The sequence below is a fragment of the Curcuma longa genome, chromosome 15 (genome assembly GCF_044706935.1).
Source record: "Curcuma longa cultivar G26 ecotype Majalengka, Jawa Barat chromosome 15, ITB_CL_G26_1.1, whole genome shotgun sequence".
Lineage (NCBI taxonomy): Eukaryota > Viridiplantae > Streptophyta > Magnoliopsida > Zingiberales > Zingiberaceae > Curcuma > Curcuma longa.
The window spans coordinates 4,076,939-4,099,935 of record NC_133875.1 but is presented as its reverse complement, the minus strand read 5'-3'; the positions used below and the strand labels follow the sequence as shown (position 1 = coordinate 4,099,935).

At 40.6% G+C, this 22,997-nt stretch overlaps 4 protein-coding genes, 1 long non-coding RNA gene, 1 other non-coding gene and 1 pseudogene across 6 annotated transcripts; all 7 read right to left on the bottom strand.

Moving 5' to 3' along the window:
- Positions 1 to 1,020: 1,020 nt before the first annotated feature.
- TRNAQ-UUG (transfer RNA glutamine (anticodon UUG)) lies at positions 1,021 to 1,092 on the bottom strand. Its single transcript has one exon. It is a non-coding gene; the product is annotated as a tRNA-Gln (tRNA).
- An 831-nt stretch (positions 1,093 to 1,923) lies between these two features.
- On the bottom strand, positions 1,924 to 3,441 carry LOC141846383 (transcription factor bHLH25-like). Its single transcript, XM_074734414.1, has 4 exons — positions 3,362 to 3,441; positions 2,830 to 3,249; positions 2,334 to 2,732; positions 1,924 to 2,224 (listed from the first exon to the last, which is right to left on the bottom strand). The coding sequence occupies exons 1-4, from the start codon at positions 3,395 to 3,397 to the stop codon at positions 2,150 to 2,152; spliced, it is 930 nt and encodes a 309-aa protein (XP_074590515.1). The 5' UTR covers positions 3,398 to 3,441; the 3' UTR covers positions 1,924 to 2,149.
- A 6,752-nt stretch (positions 3,442 to 10,193) lies between these two features.
- Positions 10,194 to 11,925, bottom strand: LOC141846607 (cytochrome P450 89A2-like). The gene has a single exon (XM_074734643.1). It carries the CDS (start codon positions 11,907 to 11,909, stop codon positions 10,311 to 10,313), a length of 1,599 nt encoding a protein of 532 aa, XP_074590744.1. The 5' UTR covers positions 11,910 to 11,925; the 3' UTR covers positions 10,194 to 10,310.
- Positions 11,926 to 13,768: 1,843 nt separating this feature from the next.
- Positions 13,769 to 14,204, bottom strand: LOC141845996 (uncharacterized). Its single transcript, XR_012603312.1, has 2 exons — positions 14,088 to 14,204; positions 13,769 to 13,989 (listed from the first exon to the last, which is right to left on the bottom strand). It is a non-coding gene; the product is annotated as an uncharacterized LOC141845996 (long non-coding RNA).
- Positions 14,205 to 15,734: 1,530 nt separating this feature from the next.
- LOC141846558 (large ribosomal subunit protein uL6m-like) lies at positions 15,735 to 16,036 on the bottom strand (annotated as a pseudogene).
- A 2,795-nt stretch (positions 16,037 to 18,831) lies between these two features.
- Positions 18,832 to 20,576, bottom strand: LOC141846195 (cytochrome P450 89A2-like). The gene has a single exon (XM_074734194.1). The coding sequence runs from the start codon at positions 20,557 to 20,559 to the stop codon at positions 18,961 to 18,963; it is 1,599 nt and encodes a 532-aa protein (XP_074590295.1). The 5' UTR covers positions 20,560 to 20,576; the 3' UTR covers positions 18,832 to 18,960.
- Positions 20,482 to 22,019, bottom strand: LOC141846196 (uncharacterized). The gene is made up of 2 exons (XM_074734195.1): positions 21,467 to 22,019; positions 20,482 to 20,575 (listed from the first exon to the last, which is right to left on the bottom strand). The coding sequence occupies exon 1, from the start codon at positions 22,017 to 22,019 to the stop codon at positions 21,489 to 21,491; it is 531 nt and encodes a 176-aa protein (XP_074590296.1). The 3' UTR covers positions 20,482 to 20,575; positions 21,467 to 21,488.
- Between the last annotated feature and the right edge of the window lie 978 nt (positions 22,020 to 22,997).

Below are 22,997 nucleotides of genomic sequence, written 5' to 3'. Positions count from 1 at the left end.
AATTGTCATAGTTACTGGGACTTCGAGCTTTATTTTGCTATTACCTTCACTTGCACAATGGAGGTTTTCGGCAAACTGCCACTTGCTGAGATTGATTGAAGCTTCAAAACGATAACTTGTCTGGCTGTGTTCGTGACAACTTGTGTGACTTTGAATCTGCTTTACAACTTGCTCTATGTCTGGTTCAAGAATGCAGTGTGTAAATTGTCCAGATAAACATGTATTTTTTCTTGGTGATCCTGTGTGATATAATTGCCCTTTTGGTGATTGTATGTAGATATCTATTCATGTGTATTTTAGATATTAGTCTTCATCTGATTGTTCAGCATCTAAGTTATTTGCTCCCAGATTGCAAGTATCCCAACTCCTGGGTCTTGGATTAATTCAGTGTTTAAAGATTTTGTTTCACCTTGCTTAGTGGAGAACTCCGCCATAGGAATGAGAATATATAAAGGTGAATGGACTCATGCAATCACTAGTCTGATTTCCATTAGATTTTGAACATCTAAGCAGTAGGATTTCGACTCAACTTTATCCTTTAATGCCTTTCAGACCACCATCTTTGATGGCTCTTTTCTGAGTTGATCGATAAGATTACCATTCTAGCTCACAAAAGCTATAGGCAATAAGATACGTTGTTTTGTTTGAACGCAATAGATGTAAAGTACCTTGACATATGTTTGTGTTTGTGTAACTAATCCATTCAATAGATGTGAAGTACCTTGACATATGTTTGTGTTTGTGTAACTAATCCATTCAATATAATTGGATAATAGTAAAGTTAATACTACAAAACATTTAAGAATATCTCAATGTTCTTTATTAGTGTTATGTGATATTGACCTTCAAAATATCATTTACTTTAGGAAGATCTTTCATGTCAACTGTTTAAAACAATACCAAATATGAATTCATCATTTACACAAAAAAACATACAAATAAATCAACGATTATAAGTGATTAAAGTTTAATCATTCTATAACTCGAATCTTATTCCAATCCAAATAAAATTTTAAAAAAAGGTCCTACCGGGATTTGAACCCAGGTCGCTGGATTCAAAGTCCAGAGTGCTAACCACTACACCATAGAACCACTGTGTTATGCAAGGATTCATAAATATCTAAGTAAAATTAGATTAAACACATACTTCCTGTCCTTTTTGCTTAAATTTTATGAGAGATACAGATTATGATCTTCTTAATTTAAATCTATGGGGTTATAAAATTATTTTAAGGTGTTATTGTAGTTAGGTATGGGGCTTCAATTATGTAAAAGATATCTTCAACCCTAAATTTGAGTATTGATGTAACATATTGTGTTGAAATAATTTTAAAGCTTTTAGCTTGTTTGAAAAGTTAGGCACCTTTTCAATTAAACTTTTGTTTTCAATTCAAAAGAAAAAAATGTGTCTTCATTAATCTAGAGATGAATCTGTGTTCGAATATCCTCCTCAAATTCTTTCCCATTTATTTAAGCAAAAACACTCTTTCCCATTTGGCTATCATAAAATACTTACCATATAAATTGATTATACAGTCAAAAACGTATCAGGTATATGATATCTCGCACATCCAAGCATAAGAATAATTAAATTCATAAGTTTACATCTCTGAATTCAATTCAATTTTTTTCCGGAAAAATGTTTATTTTAATTTGTTTGGTGCTATTCTTTCTAGCAAAATCACTATCTCTGATAAGGACTGAAAAGTATGGTCATATCAAACTTTCATTTTCATGAATTGATACCCGTCATTTTGATTTAGATTTTCTGTATCATCAAATTAAAGACGTTGAATTCCACCTGTCATTTCTAAAGTTAGATTTCTTCTTTTAAACTTGGGCAAGGCCCCCTCCTCTCTGTTCTCTTGTTCATGAAGATAAAAATTAAACAGCCTCAATTATACTTTGTAGACAATTGCAGCTTATCATTTATAGATTTAGACAACCGAGTTATGTTCCTCAAGGCAAATCATCCACAAGATGACAAGAGTCAACTTCTCGATGGAAGCCAGATTCCATAGAAAGAAGCAAACAAAAAAAGATGTGGTAACTCTTCTCATAACATGATCAAATCATGCAAACAATAAAAAGAACACGAGAGGTGATTCCCACCCTTCTTCTCTACGATGATCTCGGCTTGCTCCTCGCCTCATTTGAATTGTTTTAATGCTGAATTCAACCTCTTCACCACATCCTTAGCCGACATTGAAAATTCCTCCTCGATCTGTTCATCACCGTAATCATCCACAATCAGCCTTTTTCGCGTAAGCAATTGAGAACGTTAAGAAGATCGAGTCTATTCCCGATCAAAACAAAACAAGAGAAAAACTTACCTGAGAGGCGACCGTGATATCGAGAGAATTGCTAGAGAATGGCATCACGCTCGTGTTCATAACTGAGAGGTGTAGCTTTTCGATCTCCGTGAGCGCTTGCACCAGCGCGCCTTTGCGGTTCTCGCAGTGGATCTTGATCAGGATGGACTTGTCGCAGACTCGAGCCTCAATCTCGGGGAGCAAGGAGCAGCTTGGCCGCCGTTGATCCTCTTCGGAGTTGCCATCGCTCGATGAGGTATCGTCGTCGTCACCATCACCATCAACGAGTAGCTGAGTCTTCTGCACCAGAATCGCTGACTCGATGCTCCTCTTGGCGACCTCATCTTCGAGGTTCACAACCTTGTCCTGGAGTTGCTTTAGGTACTTGATCGCATCGCCGAGAACGGAAGCTTTGTCCATCTTCACCACGAGCAAAGGATTCGAATTTAAAGTGAAAGAAAGAAAAAGAAAGAAATTTACTGAACGCTGAAAGGCACAAACTGAATAAAACAGCTACCTTTTTAAGACCTGGGACAATGGCCGAAAGCTCGATGAATCGCTGGCTCAGCTTCTCCCTCCGCTTCCTCTCCGCCATGATGTGTTCATGGTTTTGCCCAGACATCCTCTTCGCGGCGGAGCTCATCTTGGAGCCATTGCTGACAGAGCCCTCCACCGCCTCCTCCACCTTCTTCACCATGCTACCGTAAAAATTAGAGTGGCAGACCGGCGAGTCGGGATTACCGAACGACAGAATTCTCGGAGCCGAGGCTGAGTTCTGATCGGCGGTGGTGGTGCAGGAGCTCCAGCTGCTGGTCTTAAGTTGCTTCTTGGGCCTCTCGGTATGGCTTTCGGAGGAAGGACTCTGCTCGAAGTCTTGTCCCAGAGCCACCTCCAGCTGCTGCAAATCCCACTGGTTGAACAATCCCTGATCCACTCCCTGCACGATCCCCATACTGATATCATCTAAAATTTGAAAGAAAAAAAAAAATCAACTAGCTAGGAAACAGAAAAGATTGCATGCATATATCTTGAGGTGTTGATAATCATACCATATCAGAGTAGCATGGAGATGCCATGGCTTCCATGGTTGAGAAACAGAGACGTTGACAGAGCAGTCTTTCCAAGTATCTTGAAGAAGACAGTATTTTTAATTTCAAGCAAAGCTTTTGGTCGATTAAATAGGGTTCACAAACTATACACATCTTTGCTTCTCCATCGCTCCATCTCCATTTGTTTATTTGTCTCCACTTGATTGCCATAATTACAACTCTGAGTCAGCAGGAAGCAACAGAGCTTATAACTTGGCTTTTGTCAACTTGATCATCAAATCATTAATTGTGGGATTGTGAACTGTGATTGCATCCACACTTTGAGGAGATGTTTCCTATAAAATTGCTGTGGATTTTTGTTGCCAGCCCAAGACTCAATTGATCAATTAAAAAAAAAAAAAGACATCTAAAGCATTAAATTATCAATTTGGTTCGACGGCAAATCAGAAAAGAAATATAGAACAATTAAAAGCAAATCAAAGATTGTTTTACCAAGCAAGGTTTTGCTAGAACTAATTTAATTATTTATAATATGAAACATAGTCGATTAAATATTCACTTTGAAGATCTGCTTAACTACAAATTTAGATGACAAATAAGAAACTAGAATCTGCAAATACTTAAACCTGAGAACAAAATGAACAAAGGGAAATGAAATATATTGCAATTTGAATTTATTTATTTAGTGTGTTATCTGATGAACTACAGCTAAGAAAGAGAGTAATGAAGGATTGATGATGCCCCTGTTCCACCTTCCCTTGCCTGGAGAGTGTCAGCTACACGTCGAGCTATCAACAGCTACTCTCATTTATTGCTCCATAAATGCCACAAATTATTGGTATTTTTTTTTCTTTTATATATGCAAATGTATACACGGAGAATACTATTAGCAGAACAAATATGTGAATTATTCAATGATCTAATCGGCTTCCTAATTAAACATAAAAAGATTATCTTAATGCTATTATTCCTACAAAGCAACCACATAGTTATTGAACTAGTTTAAATTGAACGACTCAATTAAAGCAGTGTCGTCGATTAAATTCTTTGCAGGAATGGCACAAAAATCTCGGTCATCACATCCAATCAAACATTATATATATATATGAACCCCACCACATAATAATTAAATCGATCAATTAATTAAGAAAGGGATGTGCGATTAATTATTGGAGATCAAAATAATCAGAAACATGGGGACAATCTTGACCCAGCCATGCGTTAGGCCACGAGTCTCATTGAGCCAACAACCTCACCATTCCCACTCTCTACATCAACAAAATTAAATAAATATATATAATTTCATTTTCTTCAAATACAATTTGTGGATTTCTTGTTGATTTTACAATCTTAACAAATTTTGTTGTGTCCCAAAGTTTATGGCTAATAAACTCCAATATCCAAATTAGGATTCAAATCTAAATCCAAATCTCTAGATGATATTAAAAAACATACTAAAATAAAATTAACTATGCGAGTAAAATAATAGTTTCTATATGATTAAAAAATGTTAAAGATATCGATGATATACAAACTTGGAAAGGCATCTGGAGAACGGTATTGATAATTAAGAGGGTGAAATTAAAGGAAAATAATTTAAAAGTTTATAACATTTTTGATATATGATTTAGGAACCACAGAAGACATTTTAAAAATAAAAATTTCTCTCAATATAATAATGGAATTATTAAATTGCATATTGCTCAATTAAAAAAAAATTATTAAGATGGAATTAATTATGCAAGTAAAATAATGTAAAAATTTGCCAACTTGGTTAATTTACCATTGAACCTTATCTCTGTCACCTTATGGCTTTCGCCCACTAGTGGCCACGTGAGCACACAATGTGCAAAACATGAAATATGGGCACATTCTTTATCGAAATATTTATAAATTAATATTTTAATCCAATCAATTATTTAATTTTTTTCCCAAGGAAAAATGAAGCCATACCAAAATAATAATTAACCTAAACACTAGAAATATCTAGAGATCGATGAATTCCATATCACGTGTTGAACACTAAACCCATAAATTCTTTATTATTCTTTTCACCAAATAAAAAAGTATTTATTCTTTTTTTTTAAGAAAAACTATCTGTAGAGACAGCATGGCATTATTAAAAGAAACCATAAAATATACATTTGATGATCTGTCAGTGCCATCAACTACAAGCTCAATAAGAGAATAGAGATCCGATTAAATTTTAAAAACAAATATTTAAATTATCAAGCTAAGCAGCTGTTTAAGCGCATGTCGAGGCATTATATATATATCATCATTATTATAATTCATCCTCGTGTCATCAAGATCTCCAAGAAGTTTGCTCGGCATCTAGCTAGTACGGAATCTAAGAAAATGGAAGCAGATTTTAAGTTTTTTGTTTAATAATAATAGAATAAAAATATAATTTTCAGGGAAAAATTAATCAAATTCTTTTTCTTTTGAAAAAAATAAAAAAAAAAGAGAGCATCCTTTTTCTTTGCTAAGTCCAACTAATTGAAGCTGCTGCTGCCTGCTGGGGTAATAATTAAAATCAATACTCACAGCAATTGCATAATTAAATAAAATAAAATACGTATTTTACTCCTTAAAATACTAGGATTTCAAGATCTACTGGGATTTTGATATCTATGGAATTCAAATGCTCTATATATGATCAAAACAATTAGTATCTATGCATGCAACTAAAATTAAGAAAACTGGTAAAGATTCCCTTTCGATTAAATATGATAATGTTATCGCTAATTAACCTTAAATAATTAGATTAAATTGCTCTTCCAGATGGTACAATAAATTAATTACGCAAAGCACATTAATTAATTAAGCAAATTAAAACAATTGTTAAACACAAAGTCGAGGGATTATATATATATTTTGTACTCGATTCCACCAAACAATTGGGAGAGCCACATGGGGAAATAGTTTCCGACGACATATTTTAGATTTCAAAAGCACGAACGCGCACGAGATCCGATCCGATCCCTCTCCTATTAGGTTGGATGATTATATTCGTGTATGTATTAGTGAAGTCAAAATAATTATAATTAAATTAAATTAGAACATGATGCTCCTGTGTGAGCTAGCTAGCTAGCTAGCTAGTGTGTATTCGTTGTGTTTAAAGTGGTCTAGCTAGAGTTCAAAATTCCTTGTACTAAATATTAGCCTTGAATTTAGAAATATAATAAATAATTTTATTTTATTTTCCAATCGAATATAATCATGCTCCCCCGTACCATCAACCCACCAGTCGAGCATTTTGTCTCATTTTATACCACAAACCATATATTCATGCCATGAATTGTTAATTTATTTAGCATTAATAAATTGATGTCAAAATTAATCTTAGATAATTTATTCGAGTGCATTAGTAAAATGTATTAATATATTGTACCGAGATAAAAATCAATACATTGGAGAATTTTGACACAACTACAAAATACAGCTCTAAAGACTAGAAAATAATATTTGAGTATTCTTCATTAGGTGCATAAAGGTATTGCCAATGAAGAAAGTTGAGTTTGGATTCTTCTGCTACACTATACTACATTATCCTTTTTTGACTATCAAATTATTTCATCAAACAGGTTCGCAAACAATATTTTGCATACAAATGCACTAAAACACTCAAACCTAGATGATACTAATAACTCAAGCACGAGAACAAACACAAATTTGAGGGGAAAAAAATTGGTGCATCAACCTATATATTTCATGCACCAAGTATCTGAAAGCAATAATTTGTCAAAATTTGAGCATTTGATAAAGAAATGCGGCATGGGAAAGTGGCAAGAGGGTAGCTTGCCGTTGTGCAGGTTAACTTGCATTACTTCACTTGCATGTCACAGGCTGCTGGTATCAGTGTTTCTTCATTAGGGGTCCGCAGACCCATCACTGTCTGCAGCGCAGCAGGACAGTAATTGAGAAAAGAAGGGATAGATCCCCCCCGGCCCCTACTGCGCTTGCAGGGGACTGACTGTCCAACCCCATCACTCCAACTCATGGTGCTGGATGGAGGTCACAAAGATGAGCAGTGGGGGTTGCCGTTCTGTGCTGTGCTGTGCTGTGCCATGTTTAATAACCATGTGCTTCCTACCGTCCACCTGCATCCCTCACCCTTATTTTGTTACTGACACCCTATGAAACCCAGCAGGATTTAAGAGGTAAACTCTGCTTCTGAGACCTAACAATCAAGCTACTGTCCAGTCTCCAGTTAAGACGGACACGGGCACGGACACGGACACGGACACGCTTGGCTTCAAAGAGTTATGAGATCAACTATGTAAATTTTAATTATATAATTTCTTTGCTTGGCTTGTTTGCTGGATTGAAATTAGAAATCAATAAGTTATAAAGTATAACGAGATCTTAATTGATGATTGTATCTTCCTATGCCAAAAAGAATATAATGGAGGCATTGATCTTTGGGCACCGTACTCAGATTTCGACCGAATATTTTTTTCGAATTAATTTCCTCACGGGGGAAGTATCTTTGTTAACTGCTCGAGATTCAGATTGGCACAATTTAAAATGGAACCGATATAGCTAGGTAGAGATATACACACATCTTCCCCACTCTTTTTACCTGGGTTGACAGACGAAATTAATTAAAGAATGAGACATGGGTAACATAAATAGTTTTTTTTTTTTTTGTGTGTCGCGCTGACATATATCGACAAGTAAGATGTTATATTACTACTTCAATCCACTCACCCTCACGGCCTCACCAACACGATAGGAAAATCATCAATGACAACAGAAGAAATGTATATCCTTGCGAGTCAACTTGGAACCAAGGGAAAGATGGGCAGGCAACCTATCAGCTGAGCAGGTGTAATTCCAATCATTGGAATCAACAATTTAGATTTTCAGAAATAATAGGCAAATCCTAATGCTTATGATATCCCATAACTAGACCCGAACGTGAATTATATCCTTAACTCTGCCACATTAGCTCCAACAAACAGTCTGGCCATTTCCATCGTCTGCAAATGAAGAAAATACTAGCAAATCAACTTGCTCTGTCATGGCGTATGAAGGAATCAGATTTAGTGAGTTTAAACCATTAAAACCATACAATTAATGTGTTCCGACTCTTTTCAGGATCATTTAGCAGATGCAAACCAATATCAAATGTAAATAGTTCCGTGACCAATTAAGCATCTTCAGAAAACAGCCAGAGAAGCATTTGTAATTTCCACAGGCTTATTTGATTTACTGTGCAAATGATTAAATAAAATCATCAAGAATACTGGATATTTTATCCACCTTTTACACGAAAATAAGGCATCTAATACCAACATCCGCAGAAAGATTTTTTTGTTTTTTTAAACAGACTAGCAACTCCTGATACTGGATAGATACAGGGAAATGTTATACGTCTTCATCTTCAAATTCAGCGAGCTCAATGATATCTCCAGCAGATTTACCATTGTCCTGATATTGATTCCTAGAATCTGCCAAGAATCATGAGAACGTTCTATTAACGGTTGTAACCAATATGAACCATGGAGAGATTTTAATTCCATTGCACAAGATCATATTCACGAATATGGTACACAGACCGAAGATCACTATCATTAAATGGAGGTCTCTCAAAATGTCCTGCTCAGAAGGTACACAATCAGAACACACAAGCGCAGCATCATGAGCCATTGTCACATTCTGCCTCATATAAAGTAATCAAATAACTGACAATAAATTCAGAAAGACACAAGATTGAATGGACAAGCAAAAATTAGTGATGGAAGAATGCTTACATATAATGGCATGTAAAACTACACTGCACAATCAACTATCAAAGAAATGATATAATGAAAAAGAGTTTGTAGTAATATAACTTTCCACCAAAGATCGGGGCTTCAAATCTGTATAACAGCACTATTGGAAATTTAACCTTGGGTTTAAGCACATTCATTATGGTTTGGAGACACCTCGTGCTCAGAGACTAAGATAGAAAAGGCAACAAGCATTGAAACTACTTCTTTTGCACAAAGTACTAAATAAAAAGAAAGCAAGAACACAAAAATAAGTAAGCACATATATTGATTGAAAATTAAACTTGCCTAGATGATAACAGCCGGGCTTATAAATCCCAGAGATTCCACCAATTCTTATGTTGCCAAACTTAATCGCTCCCAAGAGAAGCCCATCCAGAAATAAAAACTATCTATGGTGGATGGATCCATCCACCATAATATCTAGCAAACTGATACCATCACACCAATAAATAGATGTTATCAACATTCATACGATACCAAAAAACAAGAAAAATTATAAGTATGAATGTAATCACATGGTAAGCTATTGCGACATTAAGAAGTTACAATTCAACAATATGCACTCCTAGAAAATTAAAGCCTCAGCAAGAAAGAGAGGGAGGGGGGAGGGGGGAGGGGGGAGGGGGGAGGGGGAGAAGGTAGAGGCTGAGCGAAGAAAACAGAGAAAAAAAGTTACTTGGATGTAAAGGAGAGAAAATGGAAGAAAATGTTTATATCCGTATTTACAAAAAATCCAAAAATAGGTAGAAAACAAAGGATGCTTCATTACTGATCAAATAAAGGTGATCAGATTTTGAGAAGGGTTGTGAATTTTAATATCCTTTTTGCCCCTCTCTTACCCACCCCTCCACTTTTCTATCCCTTCTCTCCTCATCTTCCCCATCCCTCCAAGTAAGAACAGTCATAATTATGACAAATTGGTACATAACTATTTTTCACATCTACACTAATAGACACGATAAATAGTTGTGATGACAAGGCGGCTTTCTCATTGCTCCCCTTTTTTTGTCGGCACCGTCTTCTCCGTCAAAATAGCAACCTTGACCAAAAAATACCACAATTTTTATTTATTCTATAAAAGGGAAACAGGTCGATCAATTATTCAGAGATTAGGATATATAAAATTACAGGGACAGAAAGATGAAAAATCTAACTGAACGATATGACATCTAGTTCGCGATCGATGGTCTCGGAGTGATTCGAGCTCGCAGGGGATGCTTCATGATGATGGTCATCTCTAGTATCTCCGTCAGGTCGACTTCCTCCCCTTCCACCGCAGGCTTCCACTGGAACTCCTTCACCAAGTTGGCGACGAAGAACTCTAGGTGCAGCAGCGCCAGCGCCAGCCCCGGGCAGATCCTCCTCCCCACCCCGAACGGCATCATCTTAATCTCCCTGCTCCCTGTGATGTCCACGTCCTCCCCCTCCCCTCCTGGGAGAAACCTCTCCGGCCGGAATTCCATCGGCGTCGCCCATACCTTCTCGTCCCACTGCATCTCCGCCACCGTGAAGTTCACCACCGCTCCGGCGGGGATTAGATGCCCATGAAATTCCATGTCCTCCTTCACCGTGTGCGGCAGCACGAAGTGGCCTGGCGGATGGCGTCGGAGCCCCTCCATGATCACCGCCTTCAAGTACGGCAACTTGTTCTGCTGCATCATCTCCTCCGTGATTGTCTCCCCCTCCTCCGCTTCCACTCTCCGGATCTCCTCATAGAGCTTCTCTTGGATGTGGGGCTCCTTCACCAGGTGCGCCATGATCCACTGCAGAGCCGTCGCTGTGGTATCTGTCCCTCCTGAGAGAACCTCGCAACAGAGCGCCACCATCTCGCCCTCACTGAGCTCCCGCTCGCCTCCGGAGAACGGCGCTCGAAGATCGAGGAGCGAGTCAACGTAGCAGTAGACTCCGCCTTCTTCTATTTCCACCCCTTGTGATTTCCGGGCCTTGTGGATCTCCCGCCGTGCGCGGATAAGGGGCACGGAGAGAGCCTCCTGCCGGCGGCGGATCTCGAGGAGGCTATTCCAGAAGCGGCGGAAGACGATCTTGGTGACGGTGGGGAAGAAGGAGAAGATGGCGCGTTTTGCGAAGGAGGCGCTGGCGATCTTCTGAACTTCTTCGATGGCCTCGATGGTCTTCTCGTCGAGCTTCTCGCCGAAGCAGACGAGGGCGAGGAGGGAGAACATGGCGAACTGGAAGTTCTGCATCACCACCACAACACCCTCCCCGGCCACCGCCTGGGCGCGGAGGCGGCTGACTAGGATGCCCAGGACCCAGCGGCGGGCGTCAGCGTAGCGGCGGATGCGGGAGGGGTGGAGAACGACGGCGGTAAGGTTGCGGCGGAGGGTCCGCCAGAGGGGGCCGTAGGCGGCGGAGGTGATGATGGTCTGATTGGCGTTGAGGAGGCGGTCTGCCTGGTTTCCGAATGGACGGTCAGAGAAGGCGGGGCCGTTGCGGACGAGAGCATCGTGGGTGAGGGCATGGTCGGCGATGAAGATGGAGGGATTCTTTGTGAGGCGGAGAGCGAAGATGGGGCCGTAGCGGGCTCGGAAGCGACGGAGGAGGGGCTCGAGGTCGAAGGAGCTGCGACGGAGGAAGCGGAGCGGAGTGAGGAGTGGGACGTGGGGCGGGCCCGGAGGGAGGCGGAGGCGCTGCTGCTTCGTCTTCTTAGTGAAGATGGAGAGGAGGAACCAGGCGATGAGGCAGAGGGAGAGGGTGAAGAGGAGGAAGAGCGTGTCGCCCATCTGGATGGATGCCGACTTCAACTCCATGAGACCATGATTGCCACTTCGCAGAGGATGGAAAATAAATAGTTAGATTGCATTGAAAGTAACCTTGTACGAACGGATTAGTCCGGGGCAATGGTGTAAAACATTTGGATTCTGATTCAGAATATGTGGTTTGATCCTCAGCTACGTATTTATAAAAAAAAATTTCAAATGGAGAACACAATTAAAAGATAATGGGCATTTGAATTGATCGTGTATGTGCTTTCTGATTTATGATGGTCGGTGGAAAATTTTTATGAAACTGAATTGGTCATCTTCAGATTGAGTCTATGAGACTGACTGAGATTTATCATTTTTGTATGAACGAATCTAGTCCGCAAATTTGAGAAGATTTGTGTACCTACGTATCTACTCCGCAACTTTTTTTTTTAAAAAAAAAAACCTTTTCTATGCCATATTTAATCCGACATAAGATCAACCGAACCCATTAAGACCAGTTCTGGCACAAATCCAATGAGTATGGGACTCCGAAAATAATAAATTCTTGAAATAGATAAAACCTAGAAAGTCAATTACATCCGATATTAGATAGTTTTGACGGATCAAAAAAATCGAACATGGGGACAAAGAAATCTGATAGATCAAAAAATTGGACGTCAAATTGATCTTGATTAATGTATGATGGTCTTTTATTTGAGGATAAAATTATTTGAGGTAATCATAGTTTCTGTCAACCAATCTAAGGTTGGTGTAGATGATAAAATTATGAGTCCTATAAGATATGAAATATAACTAAATGTCAAACTTTTAACAGTGTGGGTTGTCGAAGATATGTGGAGCACTTGATAATTGGGACAGAAATATGGCTAAACTGTCTCACTTTGAAAGGTTAAAAACAACTTTCAAACTTCAAAATGGTACATATGCAAAAACCCTTATAAGTTAGATTATCATTTAAATTATTCTAAATGTAACTATAAACCATTCCACATACTCTTTTTATGTTATGATCAAAGAAAAAAATTCAAAATAGAAAATAAATAAATGCATCACATGCCTATATGAGGGAAAAGAGATTCACAATTCCCATAAGTAGTTTGATGCTTCATGGTTCCCACCAATGAATATAGTTGGAACAGGTGCTACTGCTTGCCCAGAATAATATTTCCAAAATGAATTCAAATTCAATACATTGGGTGGCAAATTAAGTTGTCAAGATCATTTTTCATTTCTAACTGCCTGCAGAGATTAAGGAATAAAAAAAGATGTGAATTGAGGCATACAAGAGGAAAATATAATTTGCTTGTTGATATTAGATAAATCCACTTGCTTGAAAGATTTGTTTTATAATGCATACACCAGTTATACGGGGTTGCCAGATTTTGTTAGACTGATACAAGGTGCATTGTTGCAAATTATTTCCTTCTATAGCAGATTACTGTAATTCAACAAAAGAATTGCCAAATATCTCACTGGTTAAGAAACGAGGCTGAATTTGATGGATAACAAGAAAATATTATTTGAAACAAAAGTAATACGTTGAATTTCACTATTGTGAAGACAAAATTAGGATGAGATCTATTATTTCTAGAATATTGTCCCAAGAAGAAGGTGCATTTAACCATTCAGTAAAAACAAAAGGGGAAGGAAAATACTTTAAGTCTTGTTCATTAATGATATCATTTGGACCGACAGTAGTAAGGTAATGATATCTTGCATCAGTTTAGCTTACAACTTCCCTCCTAGGTAAGTGAGTTGGGGTGGGGGAGGGGTTCAATTTCATAAAAATTGATGGCTTCTACAATTTTTATTAGGGTCCTAAAAAATTTAGGTATATTTGTTGTTTGTTAAGACATTAGATACATTGACTCTACGTTGTGCTATCCAAGTCAAATAGAATGTGCCCAAAATTAATGAAAGGTCATATTCAGGTGAAAGTGGAAATCATATTACAGAATTTTAGGGTTTTCGCAAGAAATTGTATGATAGCCACATGCTAATGTTTGATAGAAAGACCTTTCATCTGCAGTTTAGCCATTTTTAACGTCAATTTCTCCCCTTTGCTTCATTTTCCTCTGAATCATGATCGCCATTAATCTACCTGGTTCCCATTCCTCAGCTCCTAAAATATATTATTCTTAGGTTAGATCATTTTAGCAGATTCATATTGGCTTGCTAGCTTATATAAAGTTTCATAAAGAAAATGGTTAATTAAAATACCTGAAAGTCGCCGCAGCAAAGAAGTAGGTCAATCTTCGTGTTCTCCACCTGCTCGATATGCTGAATCGTGGCGTAACCTTATCTAACTCCCCGTGCAAGCATCCTTCCACCGCTATCTGTTTCCGCACCAGTGCGAACAGGGAAGAAAATAAACACACGAATCGATGCGATCATAAATATTGTGCGACTGACCTTCATTGCTAATCGTAGCCTAGACTTGGACGTGCCGAGCGTGTGCTATTTGACGATCGAAATTCAGCAGCGGTGGCAAGGACGAGGAGTGGTCAGACTCAGATCCATGTAGCTGAGGGACAAGATGTAGGTCGTGGCGTTGGGAGAGCGGGCGATTGCGATTAAACCTGATTCTTCTACCGGCCCGATTTTATAAGAATGGACCAAACCGCCGATTACTTGGCAAATTAGAACTTGGTTTAGTATTTTCGTTTTTGTGGCATCATTACCTCTAAAAACTATATTCAACGGCAACTATTTATTTTATCTTTCTTTTTAATCATAAAAATTTTATTTAAGTATTAAAATTGAAAATAATTTTCTCATGACCCAAATAAATAGCATCGCCGGCGCCAATTGCCATAGATAATATATCCATTTTGAATGCGTTGGTTAGTATATAAATTAGCACTTTCTGTGAATTCAAATTAGGTATCTGATCCCTATAAATATAAATTAGCATTTTATTTACATTTCACAATATTGAGATCATACACATTTGTAACAAACAGCTCACACACACACACACGTGTATATGTGTGTATATCCATCCATGGATCGATGCCTTAATTATAGGGACCAGCAGCTGAGCTGAACCGCCTCCTGGAACTCGTCCTCCATCTCCATCTCCATCTCCGTCGCCGTCGTTTCCTTACCGCCCAGCTTCACTGACTGACGGAGGCCTTTCACACCGCGAGGGACGAGAAAACTTCATGAAGAAATTAGAAGTAGAAAGAACAGGAGGAGATTGGTGGGGGTTCTTCCACTGGTGATAACTGAGGAAGAGCATGGCAGCAGAGGGAGCCATTGCTGATCAATCAAAACAAATTTGATTGCTTGCATTCGAGTGTCGTGTTGTTTGTTTACTTATAATATAATGATGTTTGGTGGAACGGAATATATTTAAATAAATAATTGAACGAAACGGTGGGTTTGTGTTTTCTGAAACCGACGGCGACGCGAGAAGACAGTGGGCTTGGCCTGGCCTGGCATGTGCTTGGATCGGTTGCCGGTTGGGCGACGGGCGGACGATGGGGCCGGGGTGACTGGTTTTCCCCATACCACATATGACCAACGCTCTCGCGACACGTGCTTTGCAATTGGTTGGACGGACTCGACGGATACGGACAAGCTTTGATCCCATCGTTTGCTTGGATTTCATAGCATATTAGATATATATATACTTTATAATAATAGAGTGGACAGATTCCAGACATAAAAAATTTCAGGACGCAAATTTCACGAGGAGCGAGCGAGTAATATTTTACAGAAACAAACCCATCCAAATGTCTTCTTCTGGGGCGTCATTTAAGTATATAAGTAAATCAATAATTTCACATCTCAGATCAAAAGCTTCCTATCTCTGAAAAAAGAAATAACATATATAGATTATAAATTAAACTCAATGTTTTAGCTTCAGTTTGATTTCTTTCCTTGTTTTTTCTTCACGACTTCATCTATGTACAAAATTCCCTTGCCTTTGTACACCTCGGAAGGCTTCCAGATTTTAATGGCGCCGGCGAACTGACGCACCCTCTATTTGTCAATGCCGGTGCGGGAGATTATGTTGGATCTGAAGCAGAAAACTCGAACCGCCGAAGGAACGGCGAACTTCACCTCATGGCTGTAACCCAGCTTCAGGAAGAATTGACGACCTTGAGATTCGGTCCTCGCTTTGAATCCGACGCCAACAAACCGCGAAAGAACTTCGATTCCATCTATGATGGAACAGTACAGAAAGTATTAGTATCGGTATGAAGGAAATTATCTCTTTTCCAAAAGAACACGAAAATTATTTGTACAATGCAGTATCTGGACAGCATGGATCAAAATCTGACATCCTCTCCACAGATACGGGTGAGGACTGAGGCATATACACACAGGCCAAGACGACAACACGCCGGAGAACCTTTGATGGACGCCTCCGGAAGCAAACTCAGCATTGCTTTCGACGGTTATGGCTCTGACGAGCTTCCAAGTAGGCTTTCTTAATTTCCTTCCTCTACTCCTTCCGCATTTTCGAATCCTTGTTCATGTCAGAAAGCAAAAAAGGCCTACCTCGACGTTCAAAATCAACTCGCCTCAAAGCGAAATCATCATACCTCTGCAGCGGTGATATCTTTCTTCCTCGTCTTCTTCTATATGTGCCAGACGACGCCAACTCGACATGTCATCGGCACCAGTAGCATATTTCATTGCGCCTGGAAACTAAAACTCTAGCTTAAATCAAGATTTCTCCAGGATGAGATAAAGGATGCCTAAAGAGTAGAACAGAGTTGTTTTTACTGATTTATGATCCTTATAACCACTCTACAGCCCTTTGATCCAATTCCTTTAATTAGTACCAAAAACAGATAGTTGAAACTTGTTTTGATGTAAATTGTAAAGACATGTTTGAAAACAAGAAAACCCATTAACAATGCTGTAAGTAGTTAGTAAATACAATCCCTTAACTAGATATGAAACGCTTTTTCTACTACTCCTGTTCACTAGCTGTGAGGAAACTCTAAGGTTACGTTGTTGCATATCATATCAGTGAAGATGATGAGTTGAGCAAGTAATTGAATTTAAAATCTCTACAATTCGTTGAAGGAATGGTTAGTGATCCGGTGAACATCCCGTGGTCCTACATGGCAATAAAAGCCCCAATTAGGTCAACAATTAATACGACGTGGCAACATCACATTATAAGCCCAGTCATCATTGACCTAGACATTGGGTCAATTCCATCCTTTTTCTCGCTTTACAGGTCCTAGCTCACAAAGATTCAGTCAGACCTAATTGACCCGCCATCCGGGGTTCAGCTCCCTGTATGGTTCAGAAGCCTCTATATTCAGGGTTCAGCTCCCTGTATGGTTTGGAAGCCTCTACATTCAGGACTCAACTCCCTGTATGGTTCAGAAGTCTCTACATTCAGGGGTCAGCTCCCTGTATGTTTCAACAATCTTAACCTTCAGGGCTCAGCTCCCTGTATGGTTTAGAAGCCTCTACATTCAGGGCTCAGCTCCTTGTATGGTTCAACAATCTCTACCTTCAGGGCTCAGCTCCCTGTATGGTTCGGTAGCCTCTATGAACAGAGCTCAGATTTTGCTGGTTAACAATCTCGTTGTCCTAGGGCTCGGTGCTGTATCAACCTTTTATCATTGACACTCATGAATTTAGAGTCATCTTGGCTCAGCATGCCCAGTGTCTAAGGGTCTGGCTCTACTGTCAACTCAACAACCTTAAGGGATCAGTCTCTGCTCGAGCTGATCCACTCCACCATAACCAGTCACTCCTTTAGCTCAGATGGGTCGGTTGTCTAATCGACCCCCGAATCAACTTAGGAACACGACCTCTTCTCATCATCCCCGGTGCTAAACGACAACAACACGGGCAATCCGAATTAGAAAGGCAAGGACGGTTACTAAGTTGTCAAAACTGGTGCCCTAGATCCTCGCCTGCTCCTCCTCACAGTAAAAATGTAAAGGTAGGCCGCATGACTAAAAAATAGAAAGTGGTTATGAGGTGACAAGTCCTATCTCCTATATGCCATCTTAATTGGACATCTGGCAATAATCAACAGAATTGGTCTATCTGATAGCCGACAGTAATTCACCTTGAAGGGAATACGTGACTACCTCCTTGTAAGTATAAAAACTTCCCTTCATGTACGAAAACTCCTCCTTCGAACTTCGGCAACTACTACTATTATTCGTTCTTCTTCCTTCTTTGAAAAACCTACTGACTTGGACGTCGGAGTGGCTTGCCGGGAACCCCCGGCACCCATCTAACTCTCCTTTCAGTTCTTATTCACTGATTCAGGCTTGCGGATAGGCGGGAGGCGTTTGAGGTGGTATAATATTGACTGGTGTCTTGACTGTCACCGGGATCTAGCCGGAACAGTTAGGAATTAAAACATAGACTAAACTTTGCAAAAGTAAATTCTCCAATTCTAAGTACATAATAGGGTGAAATGCAGTTTCAATGTTAAGGCCTGAACTAGTGTGTATCAGAACTAGAGCAAAACTAAAATCTTAGGACACAATGATGCTGAAACCCTTAAAATGATAAGAAAGAAATACATAAAATGATAAAAGTCAAAGAGAATAAAAGGAATATTACTGATATTTTTAATTTTTTATTACACATGAACTTCTTCATTTATACACGTTAATATATATTAATTAAGCAAGAGATCTTAAGAATGATTACAATCATAATCTATTTCTATATATAAACTAATATTAATTAAGGAAGTGATCCTTAATTAATTATGATAATCTGTTTATATATATATATATATATATATATATATATATATATATATATATATATATATATATATATATTAATTATGAAACTAATATATTAACTGATCCTTAATTAATTATGATTGATTAATCTATTTTTCACATCTACACTAATAGACACGATAAATATTTGTGATGACAAGGCGGTTTTCTAATTACTCTCCTTTTATTGTCGGCACCGTCTTCTCCCATCAAAATATATAGCAACCTTCACGAATAAATACCACAATTTTTATTTATTTATTCTATAAAAGAGAAACAGGTCGATTCAATTATTCAGATCAGATTAGGATATATAAAATTACAGGGACAGAATTAAAGATGATAAATCTAACTGCACGATATGACATCTAGTTCGCGATCGATGGTCTCGGAGTGATTCGAGCTCGCAGGGGATGCTTCATGATGATGGTCATCTCTAGTGTCTCCGTCAGGTCGACTTCCTCCCCTTCCACCGCAGGCTTCCACTGGAACTCCTTCACCAAGTTGGCGACGAAGAACTCTAGGTGCAGCAGCGCCAGCGCCAGCCCCGGGCAGATCCTCCTCCCCACCCCGAACGGCATCATCTTAATCTCCCTGCTCCCTGTGATGTCCACGTCCTCCCCCTCCCCTCCTGGGAGAAACCTCTCCGGCCGGAATTCCATCGGCGTCGCCCATACCTTCTCGTCCCACTGCATCTCCGCCACCGTGAAGTTCACCACCGCTCCGGCGGGGATTAGATGCCCATGAAATTCCATGTCCTCCTTCACCGTGTGCGGCAGCACGAAGTGGCCTGGCGGATGGCGTCGGAGCCCCTCCATGATCACCGCCTTCAAGTACGGCAACTTGTTCTGCTGCATCATCTCCTCCGTGATTGTCTCCCCCTCCTCCGCTTCCACTCGCCGGATCTCCTCATAGAGCTTCTCTTGGATGTGGGGCTCCTTCACCAGGTGCGCCATGATCCACTGCAGAGCCGTCGCTGTGGTATCTGTCCCTCCTGAGAGAACTTCGGAACAGAGCGTCACCATCTCGCCCTCACTGAGCTCCCGCTCGCCTCCGGAGAACGGCGCTCGAAGATCGAGGAGCGAGTCAACGTAGGAGTAGACTCCGCCTTCTTCTATTTCCACCCCTTGTGATTTCCGGACCTTGTGGATCTCCCGCCGTGCGCGGATAAGGGGCACGAAGAGCGCCTCCTGCCGGCGGCGGAGCTCGAGGAGGCTATTCCAGAGGCGGCGGAAGACGATCTTGGTGACGGTGGGGAAGAAGGAGAAGATGGCGCGTTTTGCGAAGGAGGCGTTGGCGATCTTCTGAACTTCTTCGATGGCCTCGATGGTCTTCTCGTCGAGCTTCTCGCCGAAGCAGACGAGGGCGAGGAGGGAGAACATGGCGAACTGGAAGTTCTGCATCACCACCACAACACCCTCCTCGGCCGCCGCCTGGGCGCGGAGGCGGCTGAATAGGATGCCCAGGACCCAGCGGCGGGCGTCAGCGTAGCGGCGGATGCGGGAGGGGTGGAGAACGACGGCGGTAAGGTTGCGGCGGAGGGTCCGCCAGAGGGGACCGTAGGCGGCGGAGGTGATGGAGGTCTGATTGGCGTTGAGGAGGCGGTTTGCCTGGTTTCCGAATGGACGGTCAGAGAAGGCGGCGCCGTTGCGGACGAGAGCGTCGTGGGTGAGGGCATGGTCGGCGATGAAGATGGAGGGATTCTTTGTGAGGCGGAGAGCGAAGATGGGGCCGTAGCGGGCTCGGAAGCGACGGAGGAGGGGCTCGAGGTCGAAGGAGCTGCGACGGAGGAAGCGGAGCGGAGTGAGGAGTGGGACGTGGGGCGGGCCCGGAGGGAGGCGGAGGCGCTGCTGCTTCGTCTTCTTAGTGAAGATGGAGAGGAGGAACCAGGCGATGAGGCAGAGGGAGAGGGTGAAGAGGAGGAAGAGCGTGTCGCCCATCTCGATGGATGCCGACTTCAACTCCATGAGACCATGATTGCCACTTCGCAGAGGATGGAAAATAAATAGTTAGATTACATTGAAGGTAACCTTGTACGAACGGATCTACTCCGCAAATTTGAGAAGACTTTGTGTACCAACGGACCTACTCCGCAACTTAAAAAAAAAAAAAAAAAAGATTAAAAAATATCTTTTCTATTGTATTTGACCTCTTGTAGATTAAAAAATGTCAATTTCCTGACCGTTTTGATGATCCAACATGACATTTTATTTAATCATGCTTATTTATGTTGGATTTTTTATGTTAAATAACATTTTCTACGATACGCTGGTCCCTCGATCGGCAGTTTCTGGCACAAATCCAATGAGTATGAGACTCCCAGTAAAGTCCATAATAAATTCTTGAAATACATAAGTTCTAATAAATCAATTGAATTGGATATTAAGACAAATTCAACTATAATACGACTACATAATTACTGGAATATAATTCCACCTTGATTATTAAGTATAATTAATTATTCCAATGGTACTTGACTGGATGGCATATTTGCAAACACCTATATAATATATGACCTTGGTTATGTGATTACCTAGTAATCACATAACCAAGGTTATAGGGAATAAAATATAACCAAATGTGTTTGGTTCAAATCTAAGTTATATAATAAAAACTTGTTTGGTAGAAGGTTTTAACATATACCGTAATTTAAAATTTACAATATTATCCTTCCTGCTTAACCCATCCCTCAATTTCTCTTTCTCCAATCCCTTCCCTCCGCCGCTCCAATCGCTCCTCTTTCTCGCCCGCGTTCTTCCGCCGACGGCTTCTCTCTTCTCTCTTCTCTCCCCACCTACCATCTCCACCGCACTGGTCCATCGCACTTTTTATTCCTCTTCTGATCAACAACAAAAACAAAGTTCAGAAACTTACACGAACAGTCGTCGAGATCAAATTAACTCTTCCACAGCCCCGCGGTGAACACCACTACCTCGAACACCGCGGCGGCGGCGCGGAGCAGCTCGTCGGCTCCCGGCCTCTTGAGGACGTAGAAGGGCACGACGCGGCCGTCGATCGAGGGGTGGACGGCGAAGTCGTAGCGATCGAGCGGGGAGTCGGTGCGGGAGTGAACCATGGTCTCGTCGAGGTCCAAAAAGACGGTTTTTTTCTCGGGGAAAGAAGGGGGCGGAAGCCTCGCCGCCGCCGTGACTGTCGGAGTAGAGGGGAGGAGGAGGGGTTTGGTGGGGGTGGAGCTAAGGCGGCGGAATCCTCGCTTGCGGGGGCTGGGAGAGGCGCAACCGAGGACTGCGAGACGGGAGAAGAGCTTGGCGAGGCGGCGGCGGCAGGAGCGGACGGAGCGCGTGATGGCGGCCTTGACCGGCGAAGGGGAGGAAAGAGGGGTACTCCTCTTGCCTCCAGAGGAGTGGTGCCGGGTGGGGCTCCGGCTGCGGCGGGAGGAGGGCCTGGTTGAGAATTTGGAGACCATGGCTTCGAGCTCAAAGAGGGAGGAGGGAAGAAGAGATGGAGTAATATAATAATAATAAGAAAGCGAGGGGGATATTTTTGTACTAAATTTGTTGTTAACCCCGGATTTGTCAAATACCTTAGTCTGCTTAGGTAATCAGATTACAGGCTTATAACCCCTTTTGCTGACGTGGCGGTCATATTATATTACTCGGGAATTATTGATAACCTAAACCAAACAAGGTTATCATTGATAACCTTGGACAGATAACCAAGGTTATCAAAGATAACCCTGAACCAAACGCCCCCTAAATGTGAGCCGATCGACTTCTAGAAGGAAGGAGTAGGTGACGCAGCTGCTGACGCAATAGAAGCTTCCTTCCAAACCATTTTGTTGACTAAGCGTCTAAGCCACACAGTGAAGTAAAGAAAAGAAAAGTCTATCCATCCATTTCATTATATTTTGAATACAATATTAATATATGAACTGTTTATCTTTTGAATATAATATTAATATATGAACTGTTGACATTTAAATGGCAGCTGCTCTACGGCATAATTCTTTAGAAACAGTCTGGACATCCAAGTTTTACTTGCAAGCAAAATTTTGACCGTATGACCTGTAACTACTCCAACAATCTAAATCATCCTTTAACTCTGAATGAAGTAATTTTTTTTTCTGCATGGGAAGCAACTTAAACAATTAAATAGTGTCAAAAGTTACACAAGTTACTTTTTAAATTAATTTGCTATATATTTTAAAAAGAGTCTCTCACATTTTAATTTTACGTACGTAAATTTAGAATTGTGATCTTGTAGTCTTATAAATCAAATTGAGTTGCAAATTAATTAGCTGAACTCACAACTTCATTTTCTCTAGCTCAGGACAGACTCATTTTCAGCACTTGCAGTTTGCCATCGACGAGCGATGCTAGCTTAGCTTGTTCATCTCATAAATTATTGTAGGGCGATTGTGAAGCAATGCGCCGGCCGGGTTCTC

What these genes read in the sequence shown, in the direction of transcription:
- LOC141846607 (XM_074734643.1), bottom strand. Translation starts at nt 11,909, where the DNA reads ATGGAGTTGAAGTCGGCATCCATCCAGATGGGCGACACGCTCTTCCTC.
- LOC141846196 (XM_074734195.1), bottom strand. Translation starts at nt 22,019, where the DNA reads ATGGTCTCCAAATTCTCAACCAGGCCCTCCTCCCGCCGCAGCCGGAGC.
- LOC141846383 (XM_074734414.1), bottom strand. Translation starts at nt 3,397, where the DNA reads ATGGAAGCCATGGCATCTCCATGCTACTCTGATATG. An exon ending in CTCCATGCTACTCTGATATG is followed by an intron (nt 3,250 to 3,361) that starts GTATGATTATCA and finishes GGGATCGTGCAG; the next exon opens with GGAGTGGATCAGGGATTGTT. An exon ending in ATATCACGGTCGCCTCTCAG is followed by an intron (nt 2,225 to 2,333) that starts GTAAGTTTTTCT and finishes GGTGATGAACAG; the next exon opens with ATCGAGGAGGAATTTTCAAT.
- LOC141846195 (XM_074734194.1), bottom strand. Translation starts at nt 20,559, where the DNA reads ATGGAGTTGAAGTCGGCATCCATCGAGATGGGCGACACGCTCTTCCTC.